The sequence below is a fragment of the Papaver somniferum genome, chromosome 5 (genome assembly GCF_003573695.1).
Source record: "Papaver somniferum cultivar HN1 chromosome 5, ASM357369v1, whole genome shotgun sequence".
Taxonomy (NCBI): Eukaryota; Viridiplantae; Streptophyta; class Magnoliopsida; order Ranunculales; family Papaveraceae; genus Papaver; species Papaver somniferum.
The window spans coordinates 138,182,293-138,198,709 of record NC_039362.1 but is presented as its reverse complement, the minus strand read 5'-3'; the positions used below and the strand labels follow the sequence as shown (position 1 = coordinate 138,198,709).

General features: G+C 34.9%; 2 protein-coding genes across 2 annotated transcripts; both read right to left on the bottom strand.

Annotated features, from left to right (window-relative positions):
• Window positions 1–11,312: 11,312 nt before the first annotated feature.
• LOC113279690 (rapid alkalinization factor-like) lies at window positions 11,313–11,693 on the bottom strand. The gene has a single exon (XM_026528363.1). It carries the CDS (start codon window positions 11,691–11,693, stop codon window positions 11,313–11,315), a length of 381 nt encoding a protein of 126 aa, XP_026384148.1.
• A 348-nt stretch (window positions 11,694–12,041) lies between these two features.
• Window positions 12,042–16,191, bottom strand: LOC113282879 (O-glucosyltransferase rumi-like). Its single transcript, XM_026531983.1, has 7 exons — window positions 15,895–16,191; window positions 15,580–15,766; window positions 13,662–14,251; window positions 13,376–13,568; window positions 13,208–13,272; window positions 12,850–13,060; window positions 12,042–12,530 (listed from the first exon to the last, which is right to left on the bottom strand). The coding sequence occupies exons 2-7, from the start codon at window positions 15,742–15,744 to the stop codon at window positions 12,174–12,176; spliced, it is 1,581 nt and encodes a 526-aa protein (XP_026387768.1). The 5' UTR covers window positions 15,745–15,766; window positions 15,895–16,191; the 3' UTR covers window positions 12,042–12,173.
• Window positions 16,192–16,417: the final 226 nt, after the last annotated feature.

Here is a 16,417-nt window from a genome sequence, read left to right as displayed (position 1 = left end):
AAATACATATGGTTTTCAGATCATTGTGTAAGGGGGAGTGGTTTCCATGTGAGATGGAGTATTGACTAAGAGGGAGTGATACATATCACCATAGTATTATTGTTAAAGTTATGATACAATTGAACTTTGACGCTATGTAATAATACTATGACACTGTATAACAATGATCGAGAACTATGTTTTCTCATTGTTATATCTACGGATCTTCAAAAGCGGTGATGCTAAACTTACAACCTTTGGGATCATTGGAGTACTTGGAAGTGACGAAGATTTCGAGAAATGTTGAAGATTAGACATGTGGAATAGGAGCTACTAAAGTTTCTTTATCTTTTTTGTATTCCATATGTATTGATAGTTTTGTCACTAAAATTGACAAAGGGGAGATTGTTAGAGCATTGCTCGGTCGAACTCGCATGCGTTGCTATCTCAAGCATGTTTGTCGATGTTAGTGATCAACAAACATAGTATTGATAGTTTGTATTCCATATGTATTGATAGTTTTGTCACTAAAATATGTTTGTCGATGTTAGTGATCAAAACTATAAGTCTTGATTTCTAGTCTATTATAGCTAAGTCTCGGACTAGGATAGAAAGTGTAGTTGAACTCAAGGACTTCATGGCGATTCATCATACAAGTATAAGAACTACTCAAGGAACCGGTGGAATTTCTCGACAAAAAGGTATGTGAAGACTTGAACTTATCTATCACTCAAAAGTCTATCTACTCTATCTCCTACTCTTTGAGACAAGAAGTCGTATGCTATATATATAGACTTGGATTATACATATTTGGTATTTCGAGCCGAGTATACCTCGCCTATCTATATCTCGAAATATGTGTTAGTAAGATTTTCGCTTCGATCAAGTTTATCTTTACCATGTAATGAAAGTCATGATATGTTTCAATCATCTTGAAAATTTCTTTGACGAGAAATGGTGTAACAACTATATAACGTCCTCTAAGAATGTTTCAATGATTGAAATGAGAGTTTAGATTACATAACCAATGGAGGACATAAGCATTGTTGTGGAAACACATTTATGTATAAGTCATATTCCTTGAACCAAAGTTTGCGAACTTTGTTGATCTAGAGAACCGGAAGAATGGCGTGAGCCAAGTCCGCGAACTCAGTCCGCGAACTGCCGAAGTTCTCAAACCCGAGAATTTCTGCTGGAGTTGACAAAATATTTGCGTGAAACTAAGTCCGCGAACTCAGTCTTCGAACCCAGTCCGCGAAATGGCGAAGTTATCATACCCGAGAATTTCTGCTGGAGTTTGTAAACTCTTCCCGGTAACTTAAGTCCGCGAACCTAGTCTGCGAACTTGATAAGGTTATATATCTGAAGATGATTTCTGAACTTAAACTTAAAAAGACTATTGCAAACCGTGGCTATAAAAGTTCATGAACCGATTCAAGTGAATCAAATCATCTTTGCTTCAATTGTGTCTTGTGTAATACATGAGATTTCCTTGCAATTGAACAACTCTCTAACTAGTTCATTTGAAATCATTTGAACTAGTTATGGTGAAGAAGAACATGGTTGATATGGAATGCTCATATGGCTAACCATTTGGTTAACTATTGTTGAACCAACAAGTGCATACGTTTGGGTACGACAACAAACCTAGAAGCGTGCATTGTCAAGTGTGTATAACAAGCTAAGTTTTAGATCTAACGGTTGAGAAATATTAGCTTGAATCTAAATAAGGTTTTCATCTAACGGTGAATATTGATTGCTTTGTTACCAAGGTAACTTAATTGCAAACCCTGATTTGAAAGACTATATAAGGGGAACTCTAATATCTGTGCAAAACTAATCCTCACACCTCACTGTGATACTAGTTTGCATAATAGAGTCGATTCTCCTTTAACCTTTGGTTTTCTTCTTCTATAACCAGATTAACGACTTAAAGACTTCATTGGAATTGTGAAGCCAGACCGATACTACTTTTATCATAGTTGTGTGATCTGATCTTGTATCTTCTATCGTACGAGTACAATCAGATTGATTGTCTTGAAATTGATATCTACGATAGTCATGATATAAAAAGTAATCACTAACATCTTCGTATCATTGTTTATGATTCCGAAATATCTTGTTTCTCTACCATACGATTAAGATTGTTGTGAGGTGATTGATAAATTTAGGATGTTCTACGGGAATATAAGACCGGATTATCAATTGGTTCCTGTTCACCTTGATTATTATCAAAAGACAGAACAAAACCTTTTAGGGTTTATCTGTGGGAGATAGATTGATCCTTTGATAGACTTGTCTGTGTGATAAACATTTTTTTATTGTCAAATCTTCGACTTTGGGTCGTAGCAACTCTTAGTTGTGGGTGAGATCAGCTAAGGGAATCAAGTGCTCGGTATTCTAATGGGATCAGAGGCGTAGGGAGTACAACTGTACCTTGGATCAGCGGGAGACTGATTGGGGTTCAACTACAGTCCAGTCCGAAGTTAGCTTGGAGTAGGCTAGTGTCTGTAGCGGCTTAATACAGTGTCTGTTTAATATGGACTAGGTCCCGAGGTTTTTCTGCATTTGCAGTTTCCTCGTTAACAAAATTTCTGGTGTCTGTGTTATTTCTATTTCCGCATTATATTGTTTTATATTTATAATTGAAATAATACAGGTTGTGGGTTTAGATCATCAATTAGAATAATCCAACCTGTGGTTGTTGTTTGTCATTGATTGATCCTTGGATATTGGTCTTTGGTACCATCCAAGTTATTCCTTGTGTTTGATTAAAGACTCGATGTTTTCTATTAGCTCGAGTAAATCAAAACAATAGAGAGATATTAACTCCTTGATATACTTTTATCTAGATTGAGTCTGTCTGTCTATTTGATTCTCTAGTAAGTATATTGGAGTTAGTCCATACAGATTTCTAATCGAAATATTAGGTGGTGTTGTTAGACCCCCACTTTTTCAGTAATTGTTCCAAACTCTCATTTCAATCATCGAAACATCTTCAGAAGAAGACAACGGTAGTCTCACACGTACCATTATCTCCAAGTACTTTTCAAGTGATCAAATGATCAATACGAAACATCCCAAGAAAACATCAAACGGCTGTCCGACACAAATCATATAAGATGTTCAAGGTAATTTTCACATGATCATATTTTGACTTAATATTTTGGTTTCCAACAAATAAATTGTTTCCAACTAAACTTGTCAAGAATATAATGAACATATCTAATGCAAAAAGCTTCCAACACATATTTCGAGAAATAGATAAGCGAGTTAAATTCGGTTCGAAATATCAAATGCGTATAATGTAAAAGTCTATATAACTATACGAATTAGTCTCAAGTTATTCCTTGTGTTTGATTAAAGACTCGATGTTTTCTATTAGCTCGAGTAAATCAAAACAATAGAGAGATATTAACTCCTTGATATACTTTTATCTAGATTGAGTCTGTCTGTCTATTTGATTCTCTAGTAAGTATATTGGAGTTAGTCCATACAGATTTCTAATCGAAATATTAGGTGGTGTTGTTAGACCCCCACTTTTTCAGTAATTGTTCTAAACTCTCATTTCAATCATCGAAACATCTTCAGAAGAAGACAACGGTAGTCTCACACGTACCATTATCTCCAAGTACTTTTCAAGTGATCAAATGATCAATACGAAACATCCCAAGAAAACATCAAACGGCTGTCCGACACAAATCATATAAGATGTTCAAGGTAATTTTCACATGATCATATTTTGACTTAATATTTTGGTTTCCAACAAATAAATTGTTTCCAACTAAACTTGTCAAGAATATAATGAACATATCTAATGCAAAAAGCTTCCAACACATATTTCGAGAAATAGATAAGCGAGTTAAATTCGGTTCGAAATATCAAATGCGTATAATGTAAAAGTCTATATAACTATACGAATTAGTCTCATTAGAATATAGAATAGAATAGACTTCTGAGTTATAGATAAGTTTTAGTCTCCACATACCTTTTGTTGATGAAGTTCCTCCAAGCTCCTCAGTAGATATTCTTCTTAAATTGGTGAACGCCGTGAAGTCTAAAGATCAACTACACATTCTATCCTTGCCCGAGACATAGTTATAAGTAGATTAGAAATCAAGTATATAGTTTTAATCAACTAAACTTGACAACAAGCTTGATATAGCAACGTTTGCGAGTTCGACCGAGCAGTTCTCTAACAATTTTAGCATCAAAACTCATCTAGAGTTGCTTGATTAAATACTAGAGTCAACTTCCTTTTGATTAGACTATAAAGTCTCGGAATGTTAAAACATACAAGTATCACCCCAAAGACCTGAATAATATGAAGAAGTAACGAACTACAATGACGACATCATCTTTCCACTTGATGTTAGTAATATTGACTTGAAATGTGTCATTCCTAACGTATCTTTCAAGTCGTGCTATATTGAAAACATGACTGTGAAGATATATCTATTGTATATTATACTCTAGTGATGTGACATGATCATAATAGTATGATCGTAGTGTTAAGGAATTAGACTACAAAGTATAACGCTTATCTTTTGAACTACATAAATATGAAATCGACATAATCTTGTATATAGTGTTATGATTATGTGTATGGGTTATGGTGAAGATTTCATCCTAGAAAACAATGTTTTACATTTGTTTAAAGGAAGTACATTCATGAACTTGTTTTGTGAATCGAAAAGAAAATCAATAGGTTTATTGGTCCGGCTTCATTGCATATCTTTGGATGAGAAATATGTGTGAGTTGGTAGAACCGATCTTAACTCAGGTTATGTATCTTAGTATAACCAATCACAATGCCTAGACTTATGATTTGGTATGACCGGTCCTGGTAATTGGTGTAAACTGATCCTAAGTAATCACCATGAGGTGGTATCATTGATCCTTGTAATTGGTGTGACCAATCCTAGTAATTGGTGTGACCGATCCTTGTAATTCGTGTAACCGATCCTAGTGACTGGTGTGACCGATCACAAGTAGATACCATGGGTTGATGGAACCGATCCTTGTAATTGGTGTGACCGATCACAAGTAGGTACCATATTTAGGTATAACCTATCTGAACCCATATATGTGACTTGGAAAGACAAATCACAACTAACCATTGTGATATGGTATAACCAATCACATAGTAGTCTTAGAATACTGGAAAACCAATTCTAAACTTTTTTGGAAGTGTGGTATAACTGATTCCAAGAAGCAAATCCATGTAAATACGAAATAAGGATTGGTAGTGAAAAGATGTCCACATACTTTGAACACGAGAAGTAACTCTTATCATTTATTGTTCAAAGATATTCCTTGGTATTCAAGGGTGATCCTGTGCCGAAATTAATCAAAAATATTTTAATTAAGGTTTTTGATTTTATATGCTTTAATTACCAGCAATTAATGCATAGCTCTAGAGAATAAAAATTAGTAATGTGCATACCAATTGGAGATTTTTTATTGAAAGATTTCAGAAATATTGGACCAACTGAAAAAGTGGAGGTCTAACAACCTCACCCAATATTTATCTTAGAAATATGTATGGACTAACTCCAATATACTTCCAAGAGAATCAACTAGAAAATCAGACTAAATCTTAAGAAAAGTATATCAAGGAGTTATATCTCAATTTGTCGATTCAATACTTACTCAAGAAAATAGCAATTTGAGAGTCTAATTGAATACTAGAGAAATCACTTGAACGGTACCAAAGACCAATGTTCAAGGATCAATCAATTACAATCAACAACCAAAGGTTGGATTTACCAATTGATAGACTCAACGCACAACCTGTGATATTTCAATTATATAAAAAAATATAATACGGAAAAGAAACAACACAGACACCATAAGTTTTGTTAATGAGGAAACCGGAAATGCAGAAAAACCCCGGGACCTAGTCCAAATTGAACACACTGTATTAAGCCGCTACAGACACTAGCCTACTACAAACTAACTTCGGTATGGACTGTAGTTGAACCCAAATCAATCTCACACTGATCCAAGGTACAGATTCGCTTACGTCTCTGATCCCAGAAGGATACTACGCACTTGATTCCCTTAGCTGATCTCACCCACAGCTAAGAGTTTCTACGACCCAAAGTCGAAGACTTTAATAAACAAATGTGTATCACACAGAAAAGTCTACAGGAATAGATAAATTTGTCTCCCACATAAATACCTAAGAGTTTTGTTCCGTCTTTTGATAAATCAAGGTGAACAGGAACCAATTGATATATCAGACTTATATTCTCGAAGAACAGCCTAGAAATATCAATCACCTCACAATAATATTAATCGACTAGCGAAACAAGATATTGTGGAATCACAAACGATGAGACGAAGATGTTTGTGACTACTTTTCTATCTTTCCTATCGGAGAAATTAATCTCGTGCCAATTTTACAATTACGATAGAAACAACAAGATCTTATCACGCAACTACAAAGAAAATAGTTGGGTCTGGATTCACAATCCCAATGAAGTCTTCAATTCGTTAACCTATAGGGTGTCGGTAGAAACCTAAGGTTAAAGGAGAATCGACTCTAGTTTATTCAAATAGTATCACACAGGAGGTGTGGGGATTAGGTTTCCCAGTTGCTAGAGTTCTCCTTTATATAGTATTCAAATCAGGGTTTACTATCTAAGTTAACTTGGTAACAAAGCATTCAATATTCACCGTTAGATGAAAACCCGATTAGATTCAAGCTAATATCTTTCAACTGTTAGATCGAATCTTATCTTGTTATACACAAATGAAATGCACAATCATTTAGGTTTGTGTAACCGTACCTAAACGTGTACACCTAGTTGGTTCAACAGTAGTTAACCAAATAATTACCCATATGAGCACTTTCATATCAACCTTATTCATCTTCACCATAACTAGTCCAAATGACTCGAATGAACTAGTTCGAGAGTTGTTCAATTGCTTAGATCTTATAGAAGTATACAAGACACAATCGAAGCAATATTGGTTTTGATTTACTCGAATCAATTCATGAACATTATAGCCACGATTTGTAAATTGCATTCCTTATTATATAAATGTTTTAGTTCATGAACAAACCAATTTTAGAAAGTAACATACTTAAGTATGCGTACGGGTATGCGTACTTAAGTAACCAGATTTGAGTTTGTTTTGGTTTTCAAACTCAGCAGAAATTCACAGACATGAACTTTCCGCCAGTATGCGTACGGGTACGCATACTTAGGTAACCGGAATGAGTTTCTTTTGATTTCCAAACTCAGCACAAATTCACGATCGTGAACTTCCACTAGTATACGTACGGGTACACATACTTACCCAGTCTCCATCTACCATTTAGCACACACACAAGTATGCATACATTTGGTTCCCGATTTTGGACTTATATACTAATGTGCGAACACACACTATATGCTTATATCCAAAGATGGTTATATGTTTTGAACTCTTTATTTCAATCATTGAAACATTCTTAGAGGATGTTATATAGCGGTTATTCACACACTATTTTTCATCAAAGCGATTTTCAATAGATTGAAACAATCAACATGACTTTCGTCAATTATAAAGATGAAATTGGCCAAAGCGAAAACTTACCAACACATATTTCGAGAAATAGATAAGCGAGATAAACTCGACCCGAAATAGAAAATGTGTATAATTGAAGTCTATATAGCAATACGACTTTTGTCTCAAGATAGGATATGGAGTAGATAGACTTTTAAGTGATAGATAAGTTCAAGTCTCCACATAACTTTTAGTCGATGAAGTTCCACCAGTTCTTTGAGTAGTTCTTCGTCTTTGCATGATGAACATCATGGAGTCTAGATCTCAACTGCACTTTTTATCCTAGTCCGAGACTTAACTATAAGTATACTAGAAATCCAGACTTATAGTTTTGGAAACTAAACTTGATAAACAAGCTTGAGATAGCAACGCTTGCGAGTTCGACCGAGCAGTGCTCTAACACCAACATTTACTGGAATTATGAAAACATAATTTTGATGTTCATTGCATATCTTGAGAATGTTTTAGGTTTTGGAAATTCTTTGTTGTCCAATGATCCTTGGTATATAAGTACTTAAATTTTCATTTCTAGCAAACTATACTAAGAGCCAGGCAAACTTCATTTCTTGTTGTTTCTGGGAGCCGTCTATTCAGAGGGGAAAGTATCATGATTAGGTAAAATCTCTTACGAACGCTCGTTTAAAGAATTCTGTAGGATCAAGAATCTCTACGAGTACCATTGGTGGGAAACTAGATAATTACAGTGTTATTAGTTTTCGATTTGATTTGATTGACTGAAGATTGTTGAAACTTTGATCGCACATAGTTTGTTTATTACTGGGAATCTTCTCTTCTGATATAAGATTCACTCAAACTAGATCGAAGTATCAAGGGGATATTTAGAACTGTTAATAGATCTAAATACATCTTGTCATAATCCGTTGTTAACAGACTCCGTTTTGTGCGTGATTGATCACAAGAGATTTAAGTGGTGTTGTGCAGGTTTTATAAGATAAAAGAAGATTTGAAGACGAAGAAGAATTCTTATTAGTTTTTGTATCTTGTGGATTTAGTACACAAACCTTGATCGGCTGGGATCCAACTAGAATCGATTTATCTTTGATAGATCTGATTGATTAGTTACGTGAAATTGGCATTCTGTATATTTGTCTTTTAGATATATATTGATTGAATGCAAATCTATACTTGACTATTTCGATTGTTATAGTTAGATTGATCTAACCAGAAAAATGAGTTTATTAGATTAAACGGAAAAGCTTTTGTCAACGACAATCCATATCTTGTAGCAAGATTGATTAAACTGGTGACCAAACAAATTCTTCCTTTGCTATTTGGAATACGATCCAAAGGACTTGCTATTCACATGCGTGACTCTATAAGTCGAAGGTGCGGGGATACTGAAGGAACTAAGTAGCTATGGGTAGTATGCTTGGTATCAATTATACGAAGTTTATATTAGATTTAGTATAACGGCTTAATTCTGAGTGTATTCAAAGATGGACTAGGTCCCGGGGTTTTTCTGCATTTGCAGTTTCCTCGTTAACAAAATCTTGTTGTGCCATTTACTTTACTTTTCCGCATTATAATTGTTTATTATAATTAAATTAAATTGCACTTTACGTTAATTCCATAATACTTGATAATGATCCTATAGAGTTTGGTTATTTCAGAACCTATTATCAAGTAACACACTTTGTTGTTGTATTGTCTCGATTTTGTATCCATAGTCAATCAAACAAGTTATCTTGTTGTTGTATGGTCTCGATTTCGTATCCATAGACGATCACACGAAGTGTGAACCGAATTGTCATATTGTCTCGAATTTATCCATAGACGATCACATTCGGTAGATTACTTATGGATTGAAATAAAAAGATTGTGGCGTATTTGGCTACCCTCGTCTTTTCAAAATTAAAAGACACCGATTAACTATCAATTTTGAATTATTATTATTAAAATGAAAAAGAACCTCACTGGAGAGTATGATAATAAGGTAACTACTAGTTTTTATCATCTTTTTATCGGGGAAAAAAAAAGAATAAGAAAAAGCACGGATAACTATCAGTTTTCATTATCACGGACGTCTATCAATTTTAATCGAAAAAAAAAAAAAACTTTGACTTGTACAAATATGTTAATAAAAGTTAAGCATGCTAATTGCGTAGCACAGACACTTTTAGCACTGAACTGTAGTAAAATTTCGATAAATTAGTAGCTTTGGGACTGCTAATTCTATCAACATAGTGAAGTATTAATTGCTGATAAATTAATAAGTTATTAATATATATCGAAACATATCAAATTTTTGTCTACAATAACAAATGTCTAGAGATTTTGTGTTTAAGTCAAAAAAAAATTCTAATTATTTTATGCCATAATTAAGAATATTGCATATTGTGTGTAAATAGATATATTTTGATGTAAAAATTAAAACAATAGGAGGAACAACACAACAAAATTACTCCGGAACATCTCAAGGGACTACCAAAAATTTCAGATGAAGTCGAATGTTATATAAATGTGAACAAGAAACAAATAATTTTGTTCATATTTTGATAAGGCACCATAATTTGATGCTATTACACTTGTTATTCATTTGTATATTCGTTGAGCCGTATTAGAGACTTAAATTTTTTATTATCTTATAAATCTAATGATGTTATTAATTTAGCACACTGAGCCAAGTCGGAACCGGCAAAAAATATTATTTTAGCGAAGTTATTAATTTATCACGGATTAGCTTAGCGAAGTTCTACTGTAAATTATTTATCAAATAAACTATTGTTACCTAAAAAACCTCCCAAAGTAGTTATTTTACATATTTTCGGTTTAAAAAAAATCAAATACTTGAATATTTAGTTATGCACAATTAAAAGTGTCCATTCTGGAGTGGTCGAGACAGTTGAGCCAATCGACATACGCTAATCCAATTGGCCTGTAGAATGCAATTTTATGGTATTTCCTATAAAGTTTTACAAAAAAATTCAAGACTCACCGAATATCACACAAACTACAAAGAAGATGCCGGCATTAGCGGGACAAAAGATTCTAAGCAATCCGAATCGTTGGATCGATTAAACGGGATCCTCTAAAATTAGTATCAGACCATATAAATCTTGAGATATCAGCACATGAGTTATCCCCTCATGGAGATCCAATGATGGAACGGGAAATGACTCAATCATAGGGATTGGGAATGATGGAGCGGTACATCATCCCTCCTCACACGGGTAATAACCTGTGCATGTTAATCATTTTTGCTGTCAATAACCGTAGCTGGTCCACATTGTAGTTCTCTAGATGTTTTTTGAGTTTTATGTCTTACAAGTCGTGTTTTCTTTTATTGACGTTCCTTGTATTCTTAGAAATTTCTTTACTTTAATTTATTTGTTTTAGCTTTAGGTCTTTGTCCGCTATATTCACTCGCACACGGTTTGTGTACATTTTTATCTATTCTCTTTGAACGATTAAAAAATAAAATAACCGCAGCTGGTCCAATGAATAAGGAGCTTTGATACCTTTCCATAAGGTTTTGATAAACAACTGATTATCAGATGATATGAAAGTCAAACCTCTTCTATTAAGAACTTTCATTTCATCTGTGAATATAGTATTTCATTACTAACAATATATGCATGAAGTTTCAGAACAATATATGCATGAGCAAGGTTCTTGACACAGAGTAGTCTAGTCTGACTTGAATGTATAGTAAATATAAATTACATCTCGATACGAAGAAAGTGATCATAGACGAGGATGATATAATACTGCTACTGCTAACTAGACGAGACGGCTGGTACCGATGATGGATGCTCTTAGTTACTCCCTGGCGATTGTGATCCTGATCTACAACGGTATACTTTGAAGCAGCCACCGACATGCGGATTTGCTGCTATCATAGGGTTGCAGTCTGCTCTCTTGGGTTTGTGTTCGCCGGATCCGCAAGCCGGTATATCACCCTTCAGAGCTCCATATGAAATGCCTTGTACACTAGCAAGAAATCTTCTACTTACTTCCGAATCCATTAGCTTCTCTTCCTCTTCATTACACTCCCCTATAGAAGATGAAGAATCACTGCAATTATTTCTCGAATTGTTTGTAAATTCAGCATTACTGGTATCAATAATTACTTGCTGCAGTACTAGTAGCACTAACAGTGTGATGATCACAGATGAACTCCTATTTCCATTGACCATTTTCTCTCTAGATTTCTCTCTGCTCAATCTTTTCCTAACCTTCTATCTTTAAATCAACTTTCAGTTCGTGAGTGTCTGCATCGTATAAAGTTCACTCTCCATTATTAGCCAATTTTGACTGCCTTCCACTAACAAGTGGCTCCTAGTATGTGGTTGGCCTAAATTTGGGGCCCATGACATAGTGCCACTTTTTGACAAGTAGTGGTAACTGGTACAAGGTAGTGGTCAGTGGAGGGTCATTATACAGCTTAGTCGGTGCTGGTTGCTTATTTATGTCATTATACAGCTTAGTCGGTGCTGGTTACTTATTATAAATAAGCAGCACTGTATCTAATGGCACAAGATCCATTTGTGTCAAATGTCAATTCATTACTAATTCATCACTTACTATGCATCAATAGAAATGGGTATATTTTTTTACTAATTTTTCTGAAGAATGTGTTTAGTGTAAGAAGGGTGTAAGTATAAGAACATACAGATCTACTTGGTTTGGTTTTTATAACACTTGTTCTCCCAACTTTCTACCTCTTTAATAGAATCTTCATTTTCTTGATTGAAAGCTTGAAGCTGTGCTGGATCAAATTCTGGAGGCAAAGTGCATGGCTTAGTTTTGCTAGGAGCCTTTACCATGGATTCCATCATGAACTGTCTCCTTATTCCTTTTTCAAGACATGCCATGCTCTCAAAACATATCTCAACTGCGCCCGGAGGTACAATAGGCTTGTATTTCATTAGTTTGGCGTATGCGGTTAACAGATGGAGCATATAGTCGTAAACATAATCCATCTTTAGATCCTCCTGGATGAAATTACTGGCTGCTGTTCCAATTTGTCGTACCTAGAAAAAAGATTAGAACCAAGATTAGTATACCCGAAGGTTGAACCAAAAATTTGCTGTAAGTGGTCGAGCTTCGGAATCCATCTACTAGCTTCATCACTGGACAACTCTAGCTCAAAGCTAATGCATTTTAGCTTTCCAATAGGTGATTGAGTGATTCAATGATTAAACTATTACACTGCATGTCTAAATGTATACTTTCGCTAGCACCTATAGGTGATTGAGTGATTCAATGATTAAACCGGACAACATAGTGAATCATAATATGTTTGGGTTGGATAGGAAATCTAATCTCTTTGTGCAGAGCGCAGAGACTTACAATTTTCTTGTGGGTGTTGCCCCAGTCAACAGCAAACTTGATTGATCTGCACTTGTCATTTTCTTTAATTGGCCAGTAATGCTGCATCGCCACTAGACTTCTTGTGAAGAAGTCATAGTAGAGAGGCTTTACCAATAACGTGAGAGAATTACAAGCTAATATGTACTTTTCACTTACAGACCAGCCAACCCCCTCTATATAAATTTTATACCTGCATATATTTTGCAAAAACCAGACTTGTTAGCTTAATGAATGATTACGCTAAAGCAAGCAATTTCTAGTACTGCACACGCTAGTGCGCCAGGTGATTTAGTATGTAGATCGAGAATCAAGTTAGAAGTAGTAGATTATGCGTGACCTGTGAATGCATTGATCTGCTAAATTGGATTGATGAAACCCTCCCCGATCCTCCGCATCCCAATCCTGCAAAGTTCAAATGCTATGGTTGGAAAATGTGCATTGTGCAGAAACTATGCATTTTAGGTTCATGTAATCTAAGGAATAGACATTTATAGTAAGGAATTACCATTGGATACAGACGAGCATTCCAGTCCTGCTCCTCGGAGACATTGCATTTGATAAGATCTTTTCTGGTGGGAGCAACTTTAGGATTCCCTTTCCAATACGCATAAGGTTCCCTATCAATCCATTTGGTCTTCCTATTTCCCTCCTTCAGGTCTTCTAACAACGTATCCCACGGTCTTATGCGGATTTCAGGCCTGAAAATTTCTATTATAAGTGTGCAGCTGGAGTGCTACCATCTGGTCTTATACAGTTGGACCAATATTGCAAAGAAGCTTGATGAAACTTACCAGCCCCAAAAGGACCAATCAGGAAACGGGATAGCTACAAAGGAGTCTTGGCCGCAGAAGCCAAATACTGGTGGCGGAGCAGTAGCGTTTGGTCCTTGATAATCTTTAAATTTGTTCTTAGGCTTGTCACCAGCATCAAACATCAAATCCAAGTCAGGCAGTTTTCCAGGGTACTTCCTCATGAGTTGCACAACACCCCAAATTGTAAACAAATCTCTAGTTTGAAATACCGGCCTAATCTTTTGCATGTAAACTTTCCCATTTACGATTGTTATTCTGAAGTTTGATGAATGGTTTGCCCTTGCTATCATCTCCTCAGTGATTCCTGTATCTTTCCATGGTCGCAAATCTTCGTGAATCCAACGAAAATAATTAGGACACTCCTTTGTAGATGATGAACTGTCAATTTCTTCGTCTGTCAGTGTTTCAGGGTTGTTTACTGTGCATTTTTTAATCTCGTTGTATGCTGTGCAATTGAGTGGGGAGTATGGGGCTGGTTGTTGGTTGTGGATTTTTTTCTTTACAGGTAGAGGAGTGCTGGCGGAGGTTACACTTCCAGGGCTAAACCTGTTGACGCTTGCTAGTATATTCTGCAAAAAGTTCAAGAGAAATGACATGTACTGAAAATCTTTGTACAGTGGCTTACAAACTGACACTATCTTACAATTCTGAGATTTTTCAAGTACTTGGGAATTTAGCGATTGACTTGATTAAAATTGGCAATATCTTTCAAACTCTAAAGTAATTATAAGGTAAGAATAGTGACATACAATATACTCCATGAAAAATGAAGAAGGTTGGTGTATTATTCTCGATAAAATTTCTAAGATAATTAGGAGGTAGGATCAGTTAACATAGTTAAACTGACATTATTTTAAAATCCCAATCCCAATTATCTTTATAGAAATTAAGTAAACATTAATTAGATGCTAATGTTTAATATAATGTTTTTATTTTCATGGAGCACTACACTTATAAATATTAGATAAGTGCATTTCCTGAAATGTCTTCTTATCATTTACCCACGTGAATTTCAACCATCGATTTTCAAAGTGGTAGATAACAGTGTTATGTGTCATAGGCATTGTGCATCTTTTCCATAAAAATGTAGATCACTTTGAAGAACATGCTACAGAAAATTAGCTATAAAACAATGTTATTTATCTTTTATACAGAAAAAATAATAATATTGAAACTATAAGATAATATCAATACATAATCATATCAACGAATCGTACCTCAGTAATTATTATCAATAATTAACTTAAAGAATTTTTTTATGAACTTAAAATATAAGCAACCCTAACGGAAAATCCTGGAAAAATTATAAGACTATCACCTAATTTCAGGTCAATTCGGAAAATCCTGAGTTTTTAATAGCTCGGGGCAAAAGAAAAACAACAATAAATAATAACTTTTACGTATCGAGGACGAAGACATAAAAAATGACTAATCAAAAGAAAAATCTATTAGTCTAGCCCGTTATTTTCAAATTTTACCAATTTTGGTTTCACTCAATTTTTTTATTAGACCTTATAACTTGTGTCTTTTTTTTTTTTTTGAAGCATAACTTGTGGCTGAATATATAAGTTAACAACATTCATTTTTATTTACGTACAAGATTTTACACTAATTGTTTTCGTGCACTCTCAAAATGTCATGCGCCTGGCTTTTTGGACCAGGGCTTTTATCTTCTTTTCTTCTATAAAGTCTTATATTGGTGCCAAGCCACCAATATCATTATCAATATTTCTCTTACATTTTCTATGAACCCGTACCAGAATTATCCAATTGCTAGTTGGAAAGACAAGTACACATCCGACATGGAGAAGCGAATAAGACACTCACCTCACCGGTGCTATACACTAGTTAATGATGAGACATTTAATAACGCTTGAGCGAGTATATGGAATCTTACCGAACCGATGCAACGTGAGTACATGTAGGCACCGGAAAACAGAAGAAAGACGAAGAGAATAGTAGTACTATTTCTCGCAGACGCCAGAGTCATTCTCGTACGCTCAGCTTCAGATCTGATTCCTTTAGGAGCCTTAGCTTTGATCATTAGATGATCACTGACCATTTCCCGAGAACCACGATTTCAACTGCCATAGTTTAGAAAAACAGAAAAACTTGGTTTTCAGGGCAGCTCTCCAAATCAATCTGACTTGAAGAGCCTCAACAAACAGTAAACCAAGAAATGCGTAGAAAAGAAAGCCATGAAATGACTTACCTACAAAGATTTCATCAACCGGTCAAGCCATGATCTTTACCCTTTTGTTTTTGTCCGATTATCGCATACAGGAACCGAACCTTCAGCCACCTACAAAGACTCTCATCAACTACTTCTAAAACCTTAACTGTACACATTGGGCTGCTCTCATCACCTCTCTACACACATATAGCCAAGAAGATATAGCTTCATAATCTACAAATATTTAATATTTTGTTAAGAATAGATTAAACAGAACCCTTTACTTGAAAATTAATGCAGAGGTGCTTCTAATGAATTGTTACTTTCTCAAAAAGCGTTCTCTTGCGACGTAGTTCGAAGATTTTGTCGAGAGTTCTCTATTTAATAGACAATATTTTAAGGTTGCGTTTGAAATTTGGATCTAAATTTTTGACTTATTACATTACATTATTTTATTTTTATCGTGGAGTTAATACTTGATACCAAAGCATTTGTTTACAGCTCTGCGAAGTGTAACTTGAATAATACGAAACCTTCTTTTTCACCGTCAATGTAACTCTCG

Coding starts and splice junctions, on each gene's coding strand:
- LOC113279690 (XM_026528363.1), bottom strand. CDS start 11,693: ATGGTCAATGGAAATAGGAGTTCATCTGTGATCATCACACTGTTAGTG.
- LOC113282879 (XM_026531983.1), bottom strand. CDS start 15,744: ATGGTCAGTGATCATCTAATGATCAAAGCTAAGGCTCCTAAAGGAATC. Junction 13,569..13,661: donor GATTGGTCCTTTTGGGGCTG/GTAAGTTTCATC, acceptor AGAAATTTTCAG/GCCTGAAATCCGCATAAGAC. Junction 13,273..13,375: donor ATGCTCGTCTGTATCCAATG/GTAATTCCTTAC, acceptor TGAACTTTGCAG/GATTGGGATGCGGAGGATCG.